At 43.0% G+C, this 21,919-nt stretch overlaps 1 protein-coding gene across 3 annotated transcripts in view; it reads right to left on the bottom strand.

The window, feature by feature from the left end:
• Positions 1-21,919, bottom strand: part of Herc2 (HECT and RLD domain containing E3 ubiquitin protein ligase 2) — a 219,812-nt gene that overhangs the window by 2,433 nt on the left and 195,460 nt on the right. For all 3 annotated transcript variants that reach the window (XM_074061872.1, XM_074061875.1, XM_074061874.1), the window contains exons 80-91: positions 21,415-21,592; positions 20,045-20,206; positions 18,180-18,271; positions 17,851-17,990; positions 13,023-13,210; positions 12,228-12,425; positions 6,962-7,045; positions 3,601-3,742; positions 3,178-3,372; positions 2,277-2,389; positions 1,470-1,660; positions 175-280 (exon numbers count right to left, since the gene is read on the bottom strand). In XM_074061872.1, the coding sequence (XP_073917973.1) occupies positions 175-280; positions 1,470-1,660; positions 2,277-2,389; positions 3,178-3,372; positions 3,601-3,742; positions 6,962-7,045; positions 12,228-12,425; positions 13,023-13,210; positions 17,851-17,990; positions 18,180-18,271; positions 20,045-20,206; positions 21,415-21,592 (1,789 nt within the window). The remainder of the gene's footprint in view (positions 1-174; positions 281-1,469; positions 1,661-2,276; positions 2,390-3,177; positions 3,373-3,600; positions 3,743-6,961; positions 7,046-12,227; positions 12,426-13,022; positions 13,211-17,850; positions 17,991-18,179; positions 18,272-20,044; positions 20,207-21,414; positions 21,593-21,919) is intronic.

Here is a 21,919-nt window from a genome sequence, read left to right as displayed (position 1 = left end):
GTCCCAATGGCCCCAGATAGACATGAGTGCATCCCTGAATCTTAACTTCATGTGGAATGATGGAAAGGGGACACACATTTAAGAGTGTGTTTTCACTTCACTCAACACCCACAGGCATGTGGGTCACTGTGCAAGAGGCAGTTCAGGGACAGCACCATGCTGGAGCTTGCATACCATCGTTTCCAGTTCATATCCAGTGAACAGAGAAAGAAGGGGGACAGGCACTACTCGGGCCATCCCTTCCCGAACAGCAGCCACCTGCTCATCAAATTCATGGAGTCTGAAAGAAAAATTTCATGTTATACTGTCATCTTTGATAATGTTGACTTGTTCTGCTAATACCAAGTCTTACCACACAGCACTGCCAGTACACAATTCCCAACGGCAAAAGACTGAGAAGAGAAACTCTGAGTGACAAATGCATGTGTTTCATGTATGAAAATGGAAAAATGAGACCTGTTGAAACTATTCCAGGAATGGGGGGGGAGATATAGGAAAATGGTGGAAGGGGTGTATTCAGTTATGATATATTTGATATATTGTAAGAACTTTTGTAAATGCCACAATGTACCCCTAGCACAACAATAAGGAAGAAAGAAAAGAAAAGAAAGAAAAAGAAAAGAGAAGAAAGACAGACAACAACAAAAACCCAAATGCATGTGTTTTGCAAACCTGGTACTATACAGCTTTGCATGACACTGAGTTCACCTAGTCTGGCATGTAGCATAAACCTAATGACTGACTACAGTTACACAAACTTCAAAATTCTCAACAACTGTAGGAAACCCAAGAAATACCCAGAATCAGACATTGCAGAATCAGAGGGCAAAGAGCCCATCCCTCTGCTCCAGGCTTGCAGCACAGCACAACTCTGGGGAAGATGCTATGCTCGAAGTTTTTGCTACTATAGTTGAGGTTCCAAGGCAGACACAACACTCACCATTACCACCTGCAACCAGAGTCCAGCAAGTGAAGGCCGCCCAATAATGCAGGGCCTGGTCTATATGACAACAGTGTGTCTGACAGCAGTGCTGAGCAGTGACAGCTGCAGAGGTGTCACTGACCTGCCATACTCCACCTGAGCTATGGTGCCCAAGGTGTGCACACACTTGGACCTGGTTGAGGCTGCTTCGTGTTATGCATACCCTAGATATGGCTGTGTCTAAAGATCTGACAAAGAAAGTATAGAGTGGCACAAACAGGCCTGATGGCCACCCTCTGAACAGGTGGACTGTATTTATTTCAATATTCTAGTAAGACCCAGCAATCTCAGATGAGAACAGTGAATACTCTGACCACTGGTCACAAAATAAGCTTCACTACCACAGATAAGGAATAGTTGGGGCCAAATCCATTCACATTTTGCCACATCTGATACTTCTGAAAAATATGTAGATATCCAAGCAACTATTTTCTGCTACTTTTGCTATTTACTAAGTCAAAGCAATTGAAGACAAATAACCACGAACCTGTAACTTATTGCCAGTCGGACATACTCTGCACGGTTGTCCAGGGTGATGTGTGTGTGTTTGGAGCTCAGCTGGATGTCCTGGCCACTAGCACTTGGCACTGTAAAGGGCAAGCTCATGGCCTCAAACTCCTCTGAGGTGGCTTCATTGTCACGGATATACATGAGCCCAGGAATAAAGTCTTTATCAACCTTTTGAGGAAAAAAAAAAGTTCACATTATCAAGGCTATTCCCATATCATAGACTCCAGTCTGTCTCAAGCACACTCGATCACAGATGGCAGCCTTGGTTGTCTGTCTCTCCAGGATGCAAGTGTGTTGCATGTACCAAAAAATAAAAGCTGGCATGGCTACAGGAAAGTACTTTATCCAAGGAGTTGAAGAAAGAACTCAATTCAACAAAAGTTCTTAATTTTTAACCGCTGAGAAATAACTGATGGATAATGAGTGCCTCCCTAAGCCATGAAGGGATAAAAGGCAGGGCAGGAATGAGGAGGAACTTCTTGTGGCCACCCACACACCTGAGGCATGCCTAGCTGCACACAAGTTCAGCTGTGTACAGGAAAGACAGTAAGCCTCCTTACCTGATAAGATCTTATCACCTGCAGCAGAGTACCACAAAGTGGATGGTCCATCAAGTTATAGAAGAAAACTGGCTTTATATCCAGAGACCTTTCTTTGTGACAAGAAGGTGGTCAGAGGCAGGCAGCTTCAGCATACCCAGAAGTGTGAGTCAAGCTAGAACCCCTAAACAGACTGTGCCTCTTAACAAGACCCCATGATGCCCCACACAGCCCAGGTGAGTCACCTCACTGAGGTCTGCAATGGTGAGGCTCATCCCAGCCAACTGCTTCCACACAGGCTCAGCCAGGTTAAGGCTCAAGGGACTCCCAGTTCGAATGGCAATGCCCAGTAACACTCCTGATCGTTCAAAACACAGAGAAAGAACATATTTAAAATGGATGATAAACTGCTTCCTGTTCATTCAAACATGCCATCAGCTCTGCACTAAGGTCCCAGTGCCTTCTAAACCAGCATTACCCAAACTTACAGATTTAGATCTACCCTTAAAACAATGTGCCCTATTTCAAATTCATCTTTTTTTGTTCCTGAAAGACAAGTGTCTCACTTCATATTCTTTCCACACACAGGATTAAGTCACACTAAGCCAATTCTTATTCTTTTGATGGCAAAGCAAAGAACTGGAGTTCTCCAAGGATGTGGGTGTTTTTCCAGAGAGAAGCAGTGAGATGTTGTGGTTGGGAACATTTTGCACAGATCCTAACAGTACAGGAGGGAGGGACAGACCCATTGCCAATGCTACCCCTGATCTGATCCTGAGTTTCAGATACATTTAGAATGCAAACATAGTAATTCACATTCTCTGAGTGCCAAAGGCAGCTTCGAGCCCTTAGAACACAGCCTGGCTCTGTAAATCCCTGTAGACATGTATGGATTGGCCACAGTTTCTGACAGATCACCACCACCAAACCCTCTATGGTAGGTGTGGAGTCAACAATAGTACCTTGTTCCCTTCCAGAATGCTGGCAAAATGCATAATAAATAGAAATTATTTCATTGGTAAAGTCTCAAAAGCTACAAAAAGATATTTATAACATCTATTATCACTCCCAAGACAGAGTGAACACTAAACTAAGGGTGGGGATAAACCTAATAATACACTGTTACAGACAACCGAAAGGGCCCACCTAAGAAGCGGAACATGCTGCAGTGCACAGGTGCCCTGGCAGCTGGGTTCAACAGGTAGCAGTCTCTGTTAGCCCCAGACTCATCTCTCCCATTGGGTGTCACGATCAGAAGGGGAGTGAGTCCGTTCTGCAGCTCTTCACAGATCTCAGCTATGGATTCGCTGTAGCCACCCCCACAGTCATCAACAGATTCACCTGGAGGGAAAGGAGAGTCAATAGTAGTAGGCCACTCAACCCCACCTGTGTGAACAGCACCCAGGCAGGCAGGCTGCTCTGGCTCCCTGCTGCAAGTGCTCATGTGCCACTCTGCCTGCTGGCTCTGGGTTCATAGTCTCTGCCTCCCAAGGGTCACAGGTTTTCCAGTTCATGGCCATGAACTGGAACAAGTGTGAACAAGTTCCAGTTCAACAAGTTTGTTCTCACCTACAAACTTGACTTTCCACACACGGTGAGGGAGGAGGAGGCTGTCAGGACTAAAGGAGCTCATCTTAGCACACATCTGTCCAAAGACAGACTTAGTGCCATCAGGGCCCGCTAACCCGCCTTTACTCCTGGAGCGCTTGACCTAGACAGGAGGAAAAACAAAAGCATGAGACAAGTGTGGCAGTATAAAGTACATTCAGCAGGTCACTGGTGACCCTAGGACTGGGGGCATCTGAATAAACACACCTTCAAACAATGACATGCACCATCACTACTTGTCACGTAGTTGGGGACAGCCATGTTGTCAGTAATTGCGACCTGATAACACTGCACTTGTATAGATCCTTCATGCTTTATAACCCTAATGACTTTATAACCTTCGCTGCCACCCACTACATCACCAAAACCTCCACGAACAAAATGTCAGGAGCTCCAAAATCAGCCCTCCAAATAGACTACTATCCGTGTGGACTCAGTACCTCCTATAATTTCCAGCCCAAGCTGTGCTTCAGAAGCACCTGGAAGGTTCAGTCTGAGATGATGCCAACATGGAAAGTTGAAGAAAACTGTTCACAAGAATGTATTTTTTATGTTAAGTCCTCTGGTGAAATCCTCACTATCTTTTAACTCACTGACTCACTGAGGTTGAGCTTAAACAGCTAATTCTCTTTACGGTACAAATAACCACAATCAAGTTTAAAAATGTAAGAGAAATGACAATGAAATAATAGTTTCTATATAATCAACTTTTCTCTGTACCACACCCTCAGTTAAATGTCCACAAAAGCTACTCCCTTTAAATCTCACAGCAACTCTAAGGTATCCATTATCCTGACAGGGGACTGAGCCACAGAAAGGCAAAGGAATGTGCCCACAATGTCACAGCCGCCACACAAGTGGTGACAGGCAGACCTTGTTTCCCCTCTCAATCACTGCACTGCCTCCTGTCTACTGACGCTCCAACTAATGGAGCCCATCTGCCTTTTGTTTCTATAGGAAATGATGGTCATGTAAACAAAGCTATGACACTTAAAGGAGATAAAACTATGTATGGATGGTACTTTCTCTAGTCAGTAGGAACATAGGTTTTTTTTTTTTTTTAACTGACTTTAATCTGAATACCTACATTTTCTGAAATAATCATGTACTAATTCTGTAATGAATTTGAAAGTAATTTAAACCTGGTATACAGGTGCACACCTGTAATCCCAGTATTCAGGAGGTTAGGCAGGAGTATCAAGAGGTCAAGGCCAGCCTGAGTCATAAGTAGTGAGTTCTGGGTCAGCCTGGGCTTCATAGCAAGACCATGTCTCAAAAAAATAGATTTTAAAAAAAGTAATCTGATACGTTTTTATGGACACTGATTTTCAGATTTGCCTGGTAGAAAACTAAATCATATTCACAACAAACAAAAGCCCTCTAGGAAAATGACCTGGAGTCCTTTCCAAGGGCAGGTGTGAGAGTCGTCCCCACCAAACCAATCCCTATAGAAGGGCTGGTGCCAGGAAGCATCACCACAGTAGTTTCTGACAGATAGGACAGAAACACCACAGCCATTTCACCTCAGTGCTCGTCTCCTGTGTTCACTTTGGAATCACTAAATGTTCCCCCTGGCATAATGATTTTGGTTGAAAACACTTCTATTTCCATATTTGTGGAGAACATTCTAGCCTTGGGAAGGGGCACAATGCCCTGAATTGCAGGCACTTGACTATGGTTCCTGAGGCTGTGGCTGTGCCATAACAGCCCTCAGACATCAGTCCACATTGCACACTGGGCTGCCTTTGTAAAGGGCCCACTATAAATTTGTTGCCATCTATCCAGTTCTTACTCAGTTTTTTTCAACATGTATTGAACATTTTTGTAACACAAGGCTAGGAATAAAAGACAAGTAGGAAAGAGGCATTTTTGAAAATTTGAGATGAAAGACAAAAGCAGTATGCCTAACCTGCTACCTTGGGCTCCAGACAGTCAAGGCTTCACTGTGCCCTCCGTCCCTGAACACCTAAGTGAGAGTCTTGACCTTGAGGAGCCTGTATGTCTTTCTGAGGCAGGTATCTGATCCATGTGCAGTCATATGTACTGGATGATGTGTCAGCCATTAACTTATTATAGGCCCTAATGATGCAGAGCAAACCAAAATGATCATCTAAGGTAGGGAAATAAAAGCTTTTTTATGAACCTGATTAAACAGTCCATTTATTTGTGGAATTGGCTGACCAACTTACATTAGACACTGACGTTCATCAATGGAGAGACCAGTTCCACCAAAGTGGTCACATGTACTGTCCAACAAAGGACAAGAGTTTGATGTCTTAATTTAAAATGCCCCCAAGTACAACTCTGAAAAAATTTCTAGTCATGTAATCAACATTAGGGTAAAAATCATGTGTTAATACAAAGGTTTCAGGAACAAAGAATTTGTTCTTCATGGCTCTCTGTTTCTGATCCAAGAGGCAAGGCCAATTTCATTTGCGTAAATGTCAAGTGCCATGCACTGTCATAATCAGTGACCAGGATTCCTTTATTTTTAATTAAACATTTTAAACTGTAAGTATATGTATACTTGGCAGTAGTATAAATTCAGAAATGGCCTACTTTTCATTTCTTAAGAGACCATATTAGTTATTCTGGCTGATTAAATTAGAAAACTCCCAGAGCCAGAGAGAGTACAAGGCTGGCAGAAATGTGAACTGTCTCAGCCAGTAACTTGATGTAGGCACCCAGGGCTTTTGACTCACTTCACTTCTCTGAACTAAACCTAAGGTGGCAACTAAAGACATACTGTAGACACCTCTGACTATATCTGAAAAATGTGGGCACAGCCTTCCAGTCCCCACCAGAAGGATCTCCCTGAGAAAACTAGGGGATATCCCTGCAGAACAGCAGGCTGCAGCCAAACATAAATAGTCCCACAGAACTCTAACTCCATGGCATGAAAGATGTATATGCTGCATTAAGTGGAAAAAACAGCAAGTTACAAAGGACAGTGATCCAGCTTTTCTTATAACAAACATATATGCCTGCCAGATGGGACAGTAGTGGTTATTGCTATGTGGTAGAAATGTGGTTGATTTTTATTTTTCCCCTTTTTGCTTCTCTTTACTTGCACTTTTGAGGTATCTAAAATGAATCTTTCTTACTTCTGTTATAAAGAAAAACATTTACATGCCTACTTAGAAACTTCAGCATCATAGACCACCACCCATAGGAAGCCAAAGAACAAGAGGGCACCTACTCTTTAAGTTTGAGCTCACAAAGGCAAGTTATAAGCACTCTCTTCCCCACAGGCTGTAAGGCTTGCACCATGAAAATATCACTACTAAGATGTTAGACTGAACAAGCAATCTCCACATGTTACCTGAATCCGGTTCAGCTCCACAACAGGACCATGTTGACGATCTCGCACCATAGTTGCTTGCACTACTTTTCGGAAAGCTGCCTCCTAACAATATGTCAAACACACAAAATTTAGAATCTGCAACAGAAAGTAACACACCTAGAGAAATCATGTCATTGTCATGTCATTGTTCTGTTTAAAATCCTCTGTTCCTAAAAGTCATACTTCTTTAAGAAGTCTGCTAACTTCTTTTTTTCAGGTGTTGTGAGGGTGCTCTGGCACTGCTGTGCTCAGGACTGGAGAGCAGGACAAGCTGGGTCAATGGCAGGATGGAGGCAGGTCCTTCAGGAAGTGCTAAATATGGGAGCACTGGGGCCTGCTGAACACCTGCTCTCAGGTCTAAAAGGTTGAGGCTTCCCTGCTCAGCCACAAATCCAGGAGCAGTAGGGTCTGTTGTTAAACCACTAACTGCACTACAGAGCAGCAGTGAGTCAAGGAACTCCATGAATTTAGTCAGGCTAGGGTGGAGAACAGGGCAGACAAGGGAGAGGAACATGTGAGTATGCACTAAAAGAAACTTGAGTACCCAGGGTGAAGATAGCCAGGACAGAACAGGTATCACAGTGAGGACTCAGACATCACCTAAGAGAGGCAGTCATATCAACGTGAACAGGGTACAGGAGCAGAGCACAGCTATGACAACAGGAGGAGGAAATGGACTTAAGAGACACCCAAAGGAGGCAGGGACAGTGGAGGGTCCCCACTCTTTTTGCCAAGTAGATGACTATGCACTCTTCCACAATCGCACAGGAAGAGGAGGACTGCAGGAGCACAGGGGTCCTCCTATAGATCCTAAGCCCCTCTTCCAGATCACAGCCTGAGATTCTAACATCTGAGGGCAGAAAGTAAGGTCCATATACAGTTCCTGGGAGCATCCAAGGTAGGAAGGGATCTAGAGGGAGTGGCAGAGAGGCACCTCAGACACTCTCAGTGTGTCCCTCCACTACTACTATTATCTCAGTGTTGGAGCCTGGACACTGCTGCCCAGGCTGCCTCAACATCCTCTACCTCAACATCCTCTACCTCAGCTGGTCCCAGCTCAGTGCTCCTTACAGCCTGCAAAGACACATGGTCCCACAGAGGGTGTGTCCTGTCTCTTACTTTTTTCTCTCCCTATAAGCAAGGGCTTTTTTTCTCCTTCACTGCCTATTGTCACCCCCACTTTGAGGGATAAAACAAGATAAAGGTGAAAGTAATCAAGTTCCCTATTTTTTACTACTGAAAAATAGTTGAAATTAGGTTCCATACCAATTTTACCTATGCATAGTTTCTTCCTGCTCACATCAACTGAGAGAGGATTTTAACCTTAAACACAGTCCTTCTCACTCAGCACCCTCAGGCACACAAGAAAGTAAAATGCAAGCACCCATCTTGTTCAGCAAAAATTGTTCTATCCAGATGGAAACAAAGCCCATCCTAAAAAAATGTAATAACCGATTTGAAAAGCTACAGGAAGCTAGCGAAGCCAGCCAGCCCCAGAGAGAGGCAGTGTGGGCTACAAATGGAAAGACCTCTGGGGCTCACATCGCCACACAATGTGCTCCAGATGCCAGACATAGAGCTATAGGATTTAAGGTTTGCACCGACAGGTTTTAGCCAACTCCGAGCTGCTATCTTTCTATTTCTCCCTTTGGAATGGGAATATGTACTCTGTCTTACCACTGTATGTTAGAAGCATGTAATTTTCAGCTGGGCACAGGTGGCTCATGTCTATAATCCTAGCTACTCAGGAGGCAGAGATCAGGAGGAGGATCTCAGTTTGAAGCCAGAACCAGGCAAATAGTTCCTGAGACCCTATCTTGAAAAAAAACCCATCACAAAAATAGGGCTGGTGGAGTGGCTCAAGGTGTAGGACCTAAGTTCAAACCCCAGTACTCCCAAAAAAAAGGTATGTAATTTTCTTTTGATTTTTATACCAGCTCATAGCCAAGAGTTTGCCCTGACTCTCAGAGGAGACTTTGAACTTGGACTTTTGCACAATGTTGGAAGTGTTAAGACTATGAGGACTCTTGGAAGGCATTTTGTATTATGAGATGGAATAAGATTTTGGGGGCCTGGGGTCAAATGTATGGTTTAAGGAAATAGGATGGGTGTCAAGCTGAGAAGGAAGGGTTGGACTTGTGATGGTTAATCTTGGTTGTCAACCTAATTAGATTGAGAAGCAGCTAGATTAATAAAATACACCTCTGGGTGTGTCTGAGGGTGTTTCCAGAGAGGATTAAAGGGTCAGATCTGCCTTGAATGTAGCGGACCATCCCACAGGCTGGGGGCCCGATACAGTAAGAGAGGAAAAAAGAAACAGGAGCTAGTGAAGGTATTCTCGCCTTTCCTTGGCAACTGTAAGAGGCTCTGCCCCACCATGCCCTCCATGCCATAAGGGACTTGAAACCTCTGAGGCTGTGAGCCAAAATAAGTAATTCCTTTCCCTAAAAAAACAAAAACAAACAACAATAACAACAACAAAAAACCTGCTTGGACAGAACTCCAAAACATCAAATTTTTATTTTTACCATTAAAAATAGGTCAGACTCTTTGATAACAACCTATGTCATACAATCAAAAGACTCATCAGGATTAGGGAGACTTTTAGTTCACTTGCTGTACTTTTTTGCTTACACAAAGATTCCCCCTAGTGAAACACATGGTAGGGACCCAACTCTCCCTGGGGCTCTGGGGCAGGCACTAGTACGTAGAGCATGCTAAATACTGTTAAAACCTTTGTTCTAAGTACCCTTTTGAAAGTTTATTTTTTCCTTTAAAATGTGCTGAGGGGTTGGGGGTTGGGGAGATTTAAATCCCTAATTAACAGCTGCTAGACCTTTACTTAGGGCCCCAGCTACTTTGAGTGAAGGCTGTCAACCCAGGGGGCTGAACTGCCCTCAAGCCAGGACAGGCCACTTTGAACCTAAAGCACAACTCTGAAGGCACTGACAAGTAGCCTGCTCTGGACTGTTGCACCACACCAGACTATTCCACCAAGGCTAGAGAGGGGAGCACTTCCTTCCCCAAGTAGCCCAGTACTTTTGCTGGGTGACTGGTGTCAGGGACTATACCATGATTGGTCCAGAAACCCTTGTCCAACCACTTCGGGCTACATAAACAGACTGCTTAACTCACTATGCCTGCCCCTCTGGTGTTACAATATTACTTCCAAATACAGACTTCTCTTGTGTAATCTTGTCTACTTTTGGGGGTGGGGGGAGCAGTACTAGGATTTGAACTCAGGGCCTCATGCCTGCTAAGCAAGTGCTCTACTACTTAAGCCACATCCCCAGTCCTTTCAGCCTTAGATATTTTTCAGACTGGGTTTTGCATTTTTGCCCATGCCAGCCTGGACAGCAGGATCATCTTTATGTTTCCAGTCTAGCAGGAATGACAGGTATTTGCCACAATACCCAGCTTTATTGGTTGAGGTGGGGTCTTACTAAACTTTTTTCCTCGGTTGCTCTTGAACTGTGATCTTCCCTGATCTCCACCTCTCAAGTAGCTGGACTTACAGTTTTCACTCACCCCCCCAGCATCTTTTGATCTCATCACTAGTAGACTGGTTGAACTAGTGACATAAAGAAAAGAAGAAAAGAAGTGACAGCAGAGGTAGCAGCAGCAGCAGCAGAAGAGGTGGCCAAGGCTGCCTAGGGACAGTGCCAACAACAGTGATCAGAGCTGACAGGAAAAGAGACAAACTGGGGCCGCAGTGGTAGAAGTAAGATCTGCAGAGCAGGGACCTCCTGTGGCAGCAGGAACATCAGTGGTCACCCACAGTGGCAGGAACATGGTTTGTCTCTACATCTAATTAGGGCCACTGAAGACAAGACTGAAAGTGAAACTGACACTGGCCAATGGGGATCAGCCTCAGAGAGACACCTCCAACCCTGGATCCTGGCCAAAAAGAGCTTGTTACATTGTACAAGAGCTGCAACAACTCCGGCCTCAGGCTCAATCCCTGAGGCTTTGTACCCCATGTTGCTGCCTTAGCTACCAAGGGCCTTGGGCCTAACCCTGAGGCATGGAAACTTGTGTCACAGCCCTAGCTGTCAAAGGCCCAGGACCAACTGCCACTACCCATTGTCATCCACTGCCACTGCTTGCAAACATCTGGCAAGGGTCCAGAATAACTGAAGGCACTTCTTACCTACCCACAATTTCTATCTGGGGAGAGCAGAAGGACTCCAACCAGCTAGTTTGTAACACTATTATGCAATAAAGGGCCCCTTCTAGATCATCTCCTCAAGCTGCCCGGCAGAAACTTCATAGCTTCCAATAATAGGAACCCCTTAACTTCTGATTCGGACATTTCACACTTATCTGGTGACTTTCAGATGCCTCCATTTCCACTTCTACTCCTTCCCCCTTGTTAAATTATCATTTCAAATAGCTGGCCATGGTGGCTCCTATCTGTAAATCCTAGCTATTGGAGAGGCAGAAACTGGGAGGACAGCAGTTCAAGGCCAGTCCAGGCAAAAAATTAGTTAGACCCCATCTCAATCAGTAAGCCATGCATGTTGGCACGCACTTGTGATCCCAGCTCCAAAGGAGGCAGTAGGTAGGAGTATCACAGTTTGAGAGTGACCACAGGCCAGGAACATTAGACCTTACCTGAAAAGTAACTAAAGCCAAAAAAATCTGGGGGCGTGGTCAAGTGGTAGCGCACATGCCTAGTAAACGCAAGGTCCAAGTTCAAATTTCAGTTATCCCCTCGCCTTCCTCCCCAAAAAAATCATTTTGTAAGGAATGGCTACCTTATACATCCTGGCACAGAGCTTCCATCTAAGCTATCTGCAACTCTCAGCCCCCTCTGCTGGACATCCCTGGGGGAAGAAATTACTTAATTACTTTCTTCCTATGTCAATGGAGATTTGCCACAAAGCTCAAGGCCAGACAGACAGAGAACCACTGTGTGAACAGAGGTTCAGTTTTGGACCCATGTGGTTTCATCCATCCTTTTGGAGAGGTAAGAAGAAAACATTGTAAGGGAAAAATGCAACACTATACTATGAAGTTTTAATACAAACTCCAAATGGGAATGGATTTTGTCTGGTTTTTTTTTTTTTTTTTTTAATTGATATATTTTAAGTGCCTAACACAGGCTGGCATAGCACATACTCAATGAATACTTGATGAATGAGCTGAATCCTACATTCTACATTTTGAGTATAGGGACTTTTGTTGGGTTAAAATTTACCAAAGATTCCAGTGCCATCTATGCCACAGATTGCTATGAAAGTACCTTTCCCTGGGATATCAGGATCCCTCGTAGTGTGTCAAACCCAACAGAAGGCCCAAGCCCAGTTTCGTCCAGAGAGCCCTCCAAGTCAAACATGGGGATGCAGGGGCAGAAGAGCTCTGAGATATGATGCAGCAGCAGAAGTCGGTTCCTCAGGGCGATTATTGGGATCTCCTGCAAATGATTGTACTCCATGGGGACCTGAAACATTGAAACCATGCTAAGTCAACTCAGGTGTCAAAGGCACAGAAGAGTCACAGTTTATTAACAGATTCTGAAAAATAAAAATTGCTTTTTTTTCCCCCCCAAAACAGAAGCATTATGATTTCTGAGTTTTGTTTCTAGAATAATATTCTGGTCAGTTTGACTGTTTGAGCCAAATAATGCAAACCAAAGAGAATGCAAAAAAAAAATTAGTCTATAGAAATATATTTACTAAGAAAAATGTGGGACATGCACTATCAGAATAATTCTGTGTGGATTATAAGACATAGAAGGCAACACAATGTTAGTTCACATGAACGTTAAGGTTTCTATTTTTTTTTTTTTCCTGTGCTGAAGATGGAATTCAGAGCCATGCTAGGCAAGTGCTCTTCCACTGAGCTATACCCTCAGCCTAATTTAAGAACCTAATTAAGGTTCTTAAAGTACTGGTGTGTAACATTACAAATTAAATTATATTCAATAAAATAATCCTATAATTATATAACAGAAGAATGAGGCTGGGTACATGCATGATTGAATATATAGGCAGTAACTGCCCTACCCCCTTATCCCACCTGCCCAGCCAGCACTGACCTGTGCAGGAAGCTTGCCAGCACTGGCTGGCTTGCTGGTCGACCAGGCAAGGGTGTGTGCTGAGCCACAGGCCACACGGTTGACCTTCTTACCCTGAAGGGCAGCTACTAACCGAGGCCTTTGAATGGCATTTGTTGTTCCATCTCCTAGTTGTCCCTCATCATTGTCACCCCATGTATAAACTTCACCTAAATGAAGTACATTTAGAGTAAGAACTTGTATATCAGGACTGGTAAATGCACAACTCCCAATGCCTTCCCATAACAATGGCAACATTCACTACCCTTCTGTGTTGGTGGAGGTTTCTTCTCTGAACATTAACTTCTCGTATGATCTAGATATGAACACACGCTAATCACACATCCAAAGAGGTAAGTGTACTTTCCAGGACTCTCCCACCACAGCCCCTGCTAGACAACATGAGAGTCACAAGACTCTAATCTTAAATATTCAGTATTAGTTCATAGGACTAGGCATGTAACTGCAGTAGTTCTCAATCAGAACAAGTAACACAGAAACAAATGGAAATATCCCTAACCATCCATATGGTTCTTGCATGTTAAATGAGGAGGGAAAGTCAGTTGTTAGATGAACAAAATCCATGACTTCTTTCCATAATTTTTCCTATCCTAGACATAACAGTCATCATGTGAGAATCATCATACTTTTCAGTTTATCTATGCTGGACCCAACCATGAAATACTACCATAAAAATATTCTAAGGGTAAGGTCACTGATGACTAGAATAGAAATGAGGTTTATGTTCTCTAGGGACATCAATAGCTCTGTCAAATCCACAAAGCCTCCTGAGGGTGTTATGCAGACAGTAAGCACTACTGTATAAAAGTATTTTGCCCAAGTGATTAAGAGCACCATGACTGTGATCTGGTCCTTCCTGCTCTGAACAATTCAGTCCTAAAGCCATTGGGTGTCTGAATACAAGCAAGGTAAAGGAGGACAGTGCTGCAAACAGGTATAGGAAGGTATCAAGGCTGAAAGTGAGGAGGCTTCCACGAAGGGGGTGGCCCAGTACATCTACATGTGGGCAGCCTAGAGTGAGATAAAGACCCACACAGAGAAGAGGGCAAAGGGAACCATGGAATGCTGGTTATACAATGAGAAGTGTCCAAACCATTATATGAGGGATAATGGGAGTCCAGATTTATCAACAAAAGAGGAAGGAGTTATAAGTGTGGAAAGAGAGAAAACTAGAATGAGTCTCGTGGTACTGAACTACAACTGGGGATGCTGGTGTGAACTTATGATTTTAAACATACATGTACATGTATATAGAAATAAACAAAGTGTAAGTTTGACTAACCAATGCCTGGGGAGTAGTGACACTCCAATTGCAATGAACATACTCATCACCTGGACCTTCTCTTTTAAATACTGTCCTCCAAAGATACCAGGGCTCCTGGGAAAAACAGTCAGTTTTAGGCTTGGGACACAGAAAGTACAAAATAAAGCCGGATATTTTGTGCCAGAGGAAAGGTATACTTCTGACAGGGAGACATCAGGAGACTAAAGCCAACCAAATAGGGCATAATTTGAGTATTAAAGTGACTAGCAACAGATGACATACCACCCACTGAATGAATCAGGAAACCATGAGTCCAACTAGACATAAATACATAAACGAGCAGATGAAAAACTGACTGAGAAAAAGGAGTATTTAAGTAGATCCCGAATGTTCTTTCCAAATACTTAGTAATTACAAAACACGTTCACAGTGAAAGCCTGGTAGATACAAACTTAATCAAGTGATTAAAGTAATACCATCAGTGATGGACAAAGAGAAATTGCAAGTCACCTGAAAGAATGAATTAAGAAGATCAAAAATACAACTTTAATATACTAAGGAAAGATCAGAAAATTCAAAGTAAAAACATCCTACAAAATAAGTGACCTGAAAGGTGAATATGGTTGATGTACTCTCTATACAAGAATGAATATAGAATTTTCAAACCTGTTGAAATTTCGATTAGAAGTGGAATAAGGTAGAAAGGAGAAAAATACAGGGGATGAACCAATTCAGGTTATATTACATATGTACATGGAAATGCCACAATGAAACTCCCTGTATAGCTATCTTAAACAAACAAAAATATCTTTTTCAAAAACAGTAGAACAGGAAGGTAAAACAAGTCCTGTCTGGAGACTGGTACCCGTGGGAGGGGAGACAAAAGGATGAATATGGTGGAACTATTATATACTCGTGTATGAAAGTGGAAAAATGAGGTCTGTTGAAACTATTCCAGGAATGGAGGGAGGGAGGATAAAGGAGAATCACTGAGTTTAACTATAATGTAAGAACTTTTGTAAATGTCACAGTGTATCCCCAGTACAACAATAATGTAACAAAAAAAATTAAAACAAACCAAAATAACTGGCCTTCAAAAGTGAGGTCAGATAGACATGGTGGTGGTATATGGTGCAATCCCATCACTCAGGAAGTTGAGGCAGGAGGATCAGGAGTTTGAGGCCAGCCTGAACTATCTAACAAGACCATGTCTCAAAAAAAAAAAAAAAAAATTGTGAAGGTCCAAAAAGCCCAGCAAGTCCAAAGAAACATCACAGGATGACCTAAGAGCTGATTGAGGAAGTGTCACAGAATAGAGATGATAAGAAGGTGACAGAATCACTATAATATGTGGTGTACTGTGAACAGCAGCAAGCATCAAGTGGAATAAAGACAAGTGTGAATTCCATGGCTGGACAGCTGTGTTATGATTATACAGCAAAGTATCCCTGCCTGTAGGGAATATGAACTCAGATCTTCAGGGGAGTAGTACCAGGACAGCAACTAATTCTGGTATGGATCAAGATACAGAAAAGTTCTTTGTTATGTACTTCCAACTTACAAGAATGAATACAGAATTTTTAAACCTGCTGAAATCACCGTAAGAAGGGAACTAAGGTAGAAAGAGAAAAAGGAGAGGATGATTCAGTTTGGGATGTAATATATACATATACATGGTAATGTCATAATAAAACTGCCTGTGTAGCTACCTTTTTAAAATTTGATTGCACTGGGATTCGAATTCAGGGCCTCACACTTGACAGACAGGTGCTCTTTAATGCTTGAGCCACTCCACTAGCCCTTTTTTGTGTGTGATTTTTTTTTTTTCCGAGATAGCATTATTTGACTGGGGTTTTTACGAGATAGGATTTTGTGAACTATTTTGCCCTGAGCTGGATTTGAACTGCAACCCTCCTGATCTGTGCCTTCTGAGTAACTAGGATTACAGGCATGAGCCACCAGCACCCAGCTGTATAGCTAACTTAAACAAGTATGTCTTTTTCTGAAAACAGAGGACAAAAAGGTAAAACAGTTCTGGAGGCTGGTACCAGTGGGAGAGGTGAAGATGTAAGGAAAGAGTGCAGAAGAGCGGATATGGTGGAAATATCATGTACTCATGTATGAAGCTGTTCTAAGAACAGGAGGAAGGAGATGAAGGAGAATTCACTGAGGGTGAATTTAACTAAGATATATTGTAAGCACTTCTGTAGATGTCACAGTGTACCCCCAGTAAAACAATAATATAATAAATACAAATTTAAATTATTATTTAAATAAAGCAAAATGTATTAATCACAGAAAAAAATGTGTTGAAGGTTCTTGATCAAGAACTATAATGTCATCCACAAGGTCCAAAATTCACTCAATTCCCATATGAAACTATTCCATCAATGAATTAAAGAGTACATGTTCATACAGTTCACCAAAGCCTTTAAAAAGGAGTAGACTCTGGAAAATGATTGTTGTAACAAAAGCTGGGGCACCAGTTTAAATAATTTTTGGTGAACTGGGATTTGAACTCAGAACTTCATACCTCCTAGGCAGGCACTCTACCCCTTAAGCCATGCCTCCCAGTCCATCTTTCTCTGGTTATTATAGAGATGGGGGTCTCTTAAACTATTTGCCTGGGCTGGCCTCGAACCACAATCCTCCCAATAGCAGTCTCCCAAATAGCTAGGATTACAGATGTGAGCCACTGGCATCCAGCTTCTGTCTCCTTTTCTAATTCAAAGGGTCCAGGTGACTACTCTGGGCCTACATACTAACCCTGAATAATTTCCACATTGCAAATCAGCTGACTAGCAACCTTTATTCCAACTGGAAGGTCACTTTCATTATTGTGTCAGGGTTCTCCAATTCACTTCTAAGACTCACTTGCAAGCATCAGAATAAAGTTGCTTTCACAGCTACAATTTATTACAGTTAAAGGACACAAAGCAAAATTAAGCAAGAGAGACAACTGGGGCAAAGGCCAGGAAAATCCAGGTGCAAGCTTCCAGAGTCCTCTCCCAGAGTAACCACAGAGAATGAACTTAATTCCCCCAACTTATGATGACACATGTAAAGTGTTGTCTACCAGGGAAGGTGGTTACATACCGGATACCCAGAATTTTCACTGGGGATTGATGACAGATTCTTTGCCTGGCATGTACCAAGCTCCAGACCTCAGAGAAAAGCATGAACCACACTGTTTGTACAAACCTTTCAGGCATGATAAGCCACCTTATCACCTGGACAATGTGGGGAGCCCTCTGAAGATCCAGGTTCTCAGATAAGGACCAACCCTGAAGCAGGCCTGTCTGAGGACAGTGTCTCAGGCCTGCTCCATTGTAAGCTCTTTCCTGCTTAGTCACAAAACATATTCAGAAGTATAATACCAGGGGGTTGAAGATGACAAGGCCAAAACCTCCCCACAAATGGGCCCTCAGGACACAGTGTAAGTCCCTGGCACTGCAACATGTGTTACCCTGAGCAACCTTCTTAGATTTACAGACCTCAGTCTGCTATGTCAGGCTTCCCACCTACCATCCTCTGTGCAGCATACACAATGCAAGGAGCCAGTGGCAATGGCAATGACTTTCTTCCCCTGCAGCCCTTGGACCTGCCGAGGTCTCCGAACATGGTCATCAGATCCATGGCCCAGCCTGTGATAGTCACCTTTGCCCCTACACACAAAGAAAGCATGGAATTCAAGGTTATCACATTTCCTTGCAACCCTCCTGGTGCAAGCTCTACACTTCAGGATGCAAATCACAGCCTGCTACTGACGTTATATTCCAGTTGATGAAAGGCTTTTAACAGTTCCAATTAAATATCTGGTTTTGATGGGATGAAACAAACAGAAACTTGCATACCATGTATAAACAGCTCCAGATTTGGTAAGGGCAACAGAAAACTGAGATCCACACTCTACTTTAACTACTCCAAGGCCAGTGAGAGAATCAATCTAAAAGGAGAAAAAGTTCAATTAGAAAGAGTCTATTCAAGATCACTGCTGACCGCTGCAACCACATTGAGATTTAACCTGAATTTAACAAGAATTCTGAAAGTCCATACCTGTATAGAATATTTATTACGGCATAAAATCAAATTCTACTTAGCCAGAGCACTGCCAAGGAGCAAGCAGGAAGGAGCATCTGACTGGCAGCAGGTATGCTGACACAGAGCACAGGACCAGCATATCTCACCAGAAAGGGGACATTTCATAGGTGAACTTTTCAATTTTCTCTCCCCAAGATTGACGTGGGGCACCATTCTCCAAAAAGCCCTGTGCTTGTCCTCATCTGCTACCAGCCCTCTCTGAGACTTAAGAGGCCCACAGGGAGGCAGCATCAGGCAACAGGGGAGGAATGGCCAGGAGTACCTTCCCCTATCCATCTATCCATGTTGAAGCTAATCAACAACCCTGGTTGGCAGCCCTGTGACCTGCACTCACCCCTGCACACCAGGGTCCAGACCCTCCTCATCAGGGTCCCATGGGCTCTACTTACCTGGTCATCACTTTTCCTTACCCAACAAAACCTGTTCCTTTTTTCTTCTGTAAGTATTCTCATGCTTAAATTCTCGTATTGAACTTTAAACTTAAATGAATCAAAAATTCGTTTTCCTAGTTACTCTCTCCCTGCCTCTAGCCTTGTCAGAGTGGCGGATGGTAATATCCTCCTCCAGCCCTTCCCATGTTCAGATCCTAATCCTTAAAGGTGCACAGCCTTTCCTAAAGCCTTCCTAAGTTTAAGGAAGTCTACCACAAACCATTTTTCATAAATGGGAGAACTCTTTTGTAACACATAATGTGGCTAAATACCATATACCTGTATTGGGGCAAAGGCAAAAAGTGGTAGAAAAGAAAGCTGCCCTAAGCCACATTTAGTTATTTAGCACCAAGGGAGTGAATTTTATTTACTTATAATTGATTTAAACTTAAATAGTAACATATGACCAACAAATACTGTATTGGATAGCACACTGCAGGAAGAAAAACTATGTGACTGGGACCAGGCTCTTTCCCCATCTGAGGTATACCCCATCTAGCGTATACTACGAGGTTAGAATCAGCTCAAGGGAAGCCTGTGCACCATGTGGCTCTGTTCTGCACCTGCACTATCCAAGCTCAGCAAGGAAGGACACTGAGCACAGACAGGTTCTAGTTTCCATTCACAGAACTCATGTTCCCAAGACCACGCACAGAACCTCAACTATACCACACTGCAGACTGTAGAATCTAAACTGTGTACATGACCTAAGCACATAGATTCCCTCAACCTCTACTAACCACTCATTTACAAGGGCAAAAATCAGTCTGGCATTGTTAAGAAATTGCCTAGTCATTCAGCTCATGAGAAGCAATGCAGTAAACCCCTAAACCAGCTCTTAGCAACATGTGGCTTCTTGTGGCCTGTCACAGGATGTCTGCCTAGAAGCAATTCTTTCAGCAAGCTCTAGTATATCTCATAACATGTGGCATCTACACACTACTATACACTGAAGTGATAGGACATAATTGTTATCCTAATCCTCAAACAGTTCTACATACTAAACAAAATCATAGGCTCTTCATAAAGAGCACTTAAAATATAATGCCTTGAGTCTTTCCCTCACTTTTCACCCAATTATCTAATATACTTTCTACAAAGAAGGCAAAAGATGAGGTAAAATGTACCCGAGAAGCACACAGAGGGGATAATAATGGCATAACTGAGATTGGGAAGACAGGGAATACCTTCATGGGCACTTTGCAGCCATCACTGCCTCCTCTGCCAAGCTTGCCATAGTCCCCGTCCCCCCAGGACCAGACAGTGTCGTCATCAGTGAGGCAGAGAGTCTGGGCATCACCACTGCCACAGGCAATGTCTACTACACGGTGGCCCTGCAGAACTTCCACCTTCAGAGAAAAGGGACATGTTAGTTGACCATGACTTACCAAAGGAAAGGCTTTACAAAGCTACCATTTCTTTTTTATGAGTGTGTGAAGTCTTTACAAAGAACAGGTAATTTTTTAATAATCCTGTAAAATGAAACAGAAAACATTTTCTTCTTTTTGAACTATATAGTAAGCCTGCCTTTTCAATGATTTATTGTATATGGTTTTGAACAAGAATGGTCAAAACTTAATAAATAAAAAAAATTTCAAAAACAAAAATTTTTAAATTCTCAAACACGTTTCACAGCTCACTTGATATGGAGAAAATCTTAATCAGTCCCACATTATCATCAGTTGTGTTTAAATTGTTGTGTGATCTGCTCAGTGTTTTCCTGCCCTGAATTTTGTGAAAATATGCCTCCCAAAAAACAAGGAAATATTAAAATGCTTCATGTAAGTGATGAAGTGAAAACTTCACATTTGTTGAAAGGAGGCATGTCTTTAGTGGAAGTTGGGAGGCATTATGGGAAATCCATCAGGCATCCACAACACAGCACAGAATCCTATACATCCTGGGCATTTGCCACTCCCTCCAATGGCAGTCCCCTTAGAACCATATTTACGTGCAGATACCAAGAATCTTCTGAACTATAAGGAAGCAAACTCAGTGCCCTGATGAGCCAACCCTACACTGCCATCAAGGCTATTCTATCATTCCTTCAGAAGAAATATGTACCAAGGTGCTTTTTATTTCCATCAAAAAGAAAATACGCCAGTCAAGGTAACTCAAACCTATAATCTTAGCTACGTTGGGAGTGGAAATCAGGAAGATCATAGTTCGAGGCCAGCCCAGGCAAAAAGTTTATGAGATCCCCATCTCAGCTAATAAAGCTGGACAAGGTGATGTGTGTGTGTCATCCCAGCTATGTGAAATAGCCCAGGGCGTGCAAGACCCTATCCAGGCTGAGGACATGACTCAAGTGGTAGAGTACCTGCCAGCACCAGGCCCTGAGTTCAACCCCCAGTACGACAAAAAGGGGGGAGGGAAATACTTATAAATAATTAGCCTATAGTCATCAACCTCAAGTAAATACAAAGTCATTCTATAGAATGACGAATACTTCTGATATTTTAAAACTATAATGTTAATGGCAAATGGATGCCATCCCGCTTCAACACTAATGAGAGGGTAGTCTGGGCATGGGCCTTTGAATATGGGGCCTTCTCACCAGCTTTGGCTTTAACTGGTCCTCACTGTCACTGTGCCCCAGGCGGCCATACCGGCCTTTGCCCCATGTGTAGAGGTCTCCAGCTGCTGTGACACATGCACTGTGGGCACCACCAGCAGCAACATCAACCACCTCGATTCCTCTCAGAGACTCAATGACACGAGGACGGTCACATGGACTAAAAGAAAAGACACCAAATACAGCTGAAATACACTTCTGCTTTTAAATATTTTAAAACTTGTATCATGGGTTTCTCTGTTTGCGGCTCATTTATTCAATGTGTACCTCTCAATACACATCCTCTCAAACAAGTCATTATTAAGTTAAAACAGAAGAATCATTCAGACCTGAAGTCAACATTTCACAATTAAGTACCTATTTCCCTTTGCACAGGATACCTGAATGCCAGAGTAAGACTTTCAGAGTTTTAAATCAGGAGCTGGAAAACTACTGCCCACATGGCTGAATCTGGCCCAAGGCCTTGTCTTTGAAAGGCCTATGAGCT

Source organism: Castor canadensis, chromosome 19, assembly GCF_047511655.1.
Source record: "Castor canadensis chromosome 19, mCasCan1.hap1v2, whole genome shotgun sequence".
Lineage (NCBI taxonomy): Eukaryota > Metazoa > Chordata > Mammalia > Rodentia > Castoridae > Castor > Castor canadensis.
This window is presented reverse-complemented; position numbering and strand designations above follow the sequence as displayed.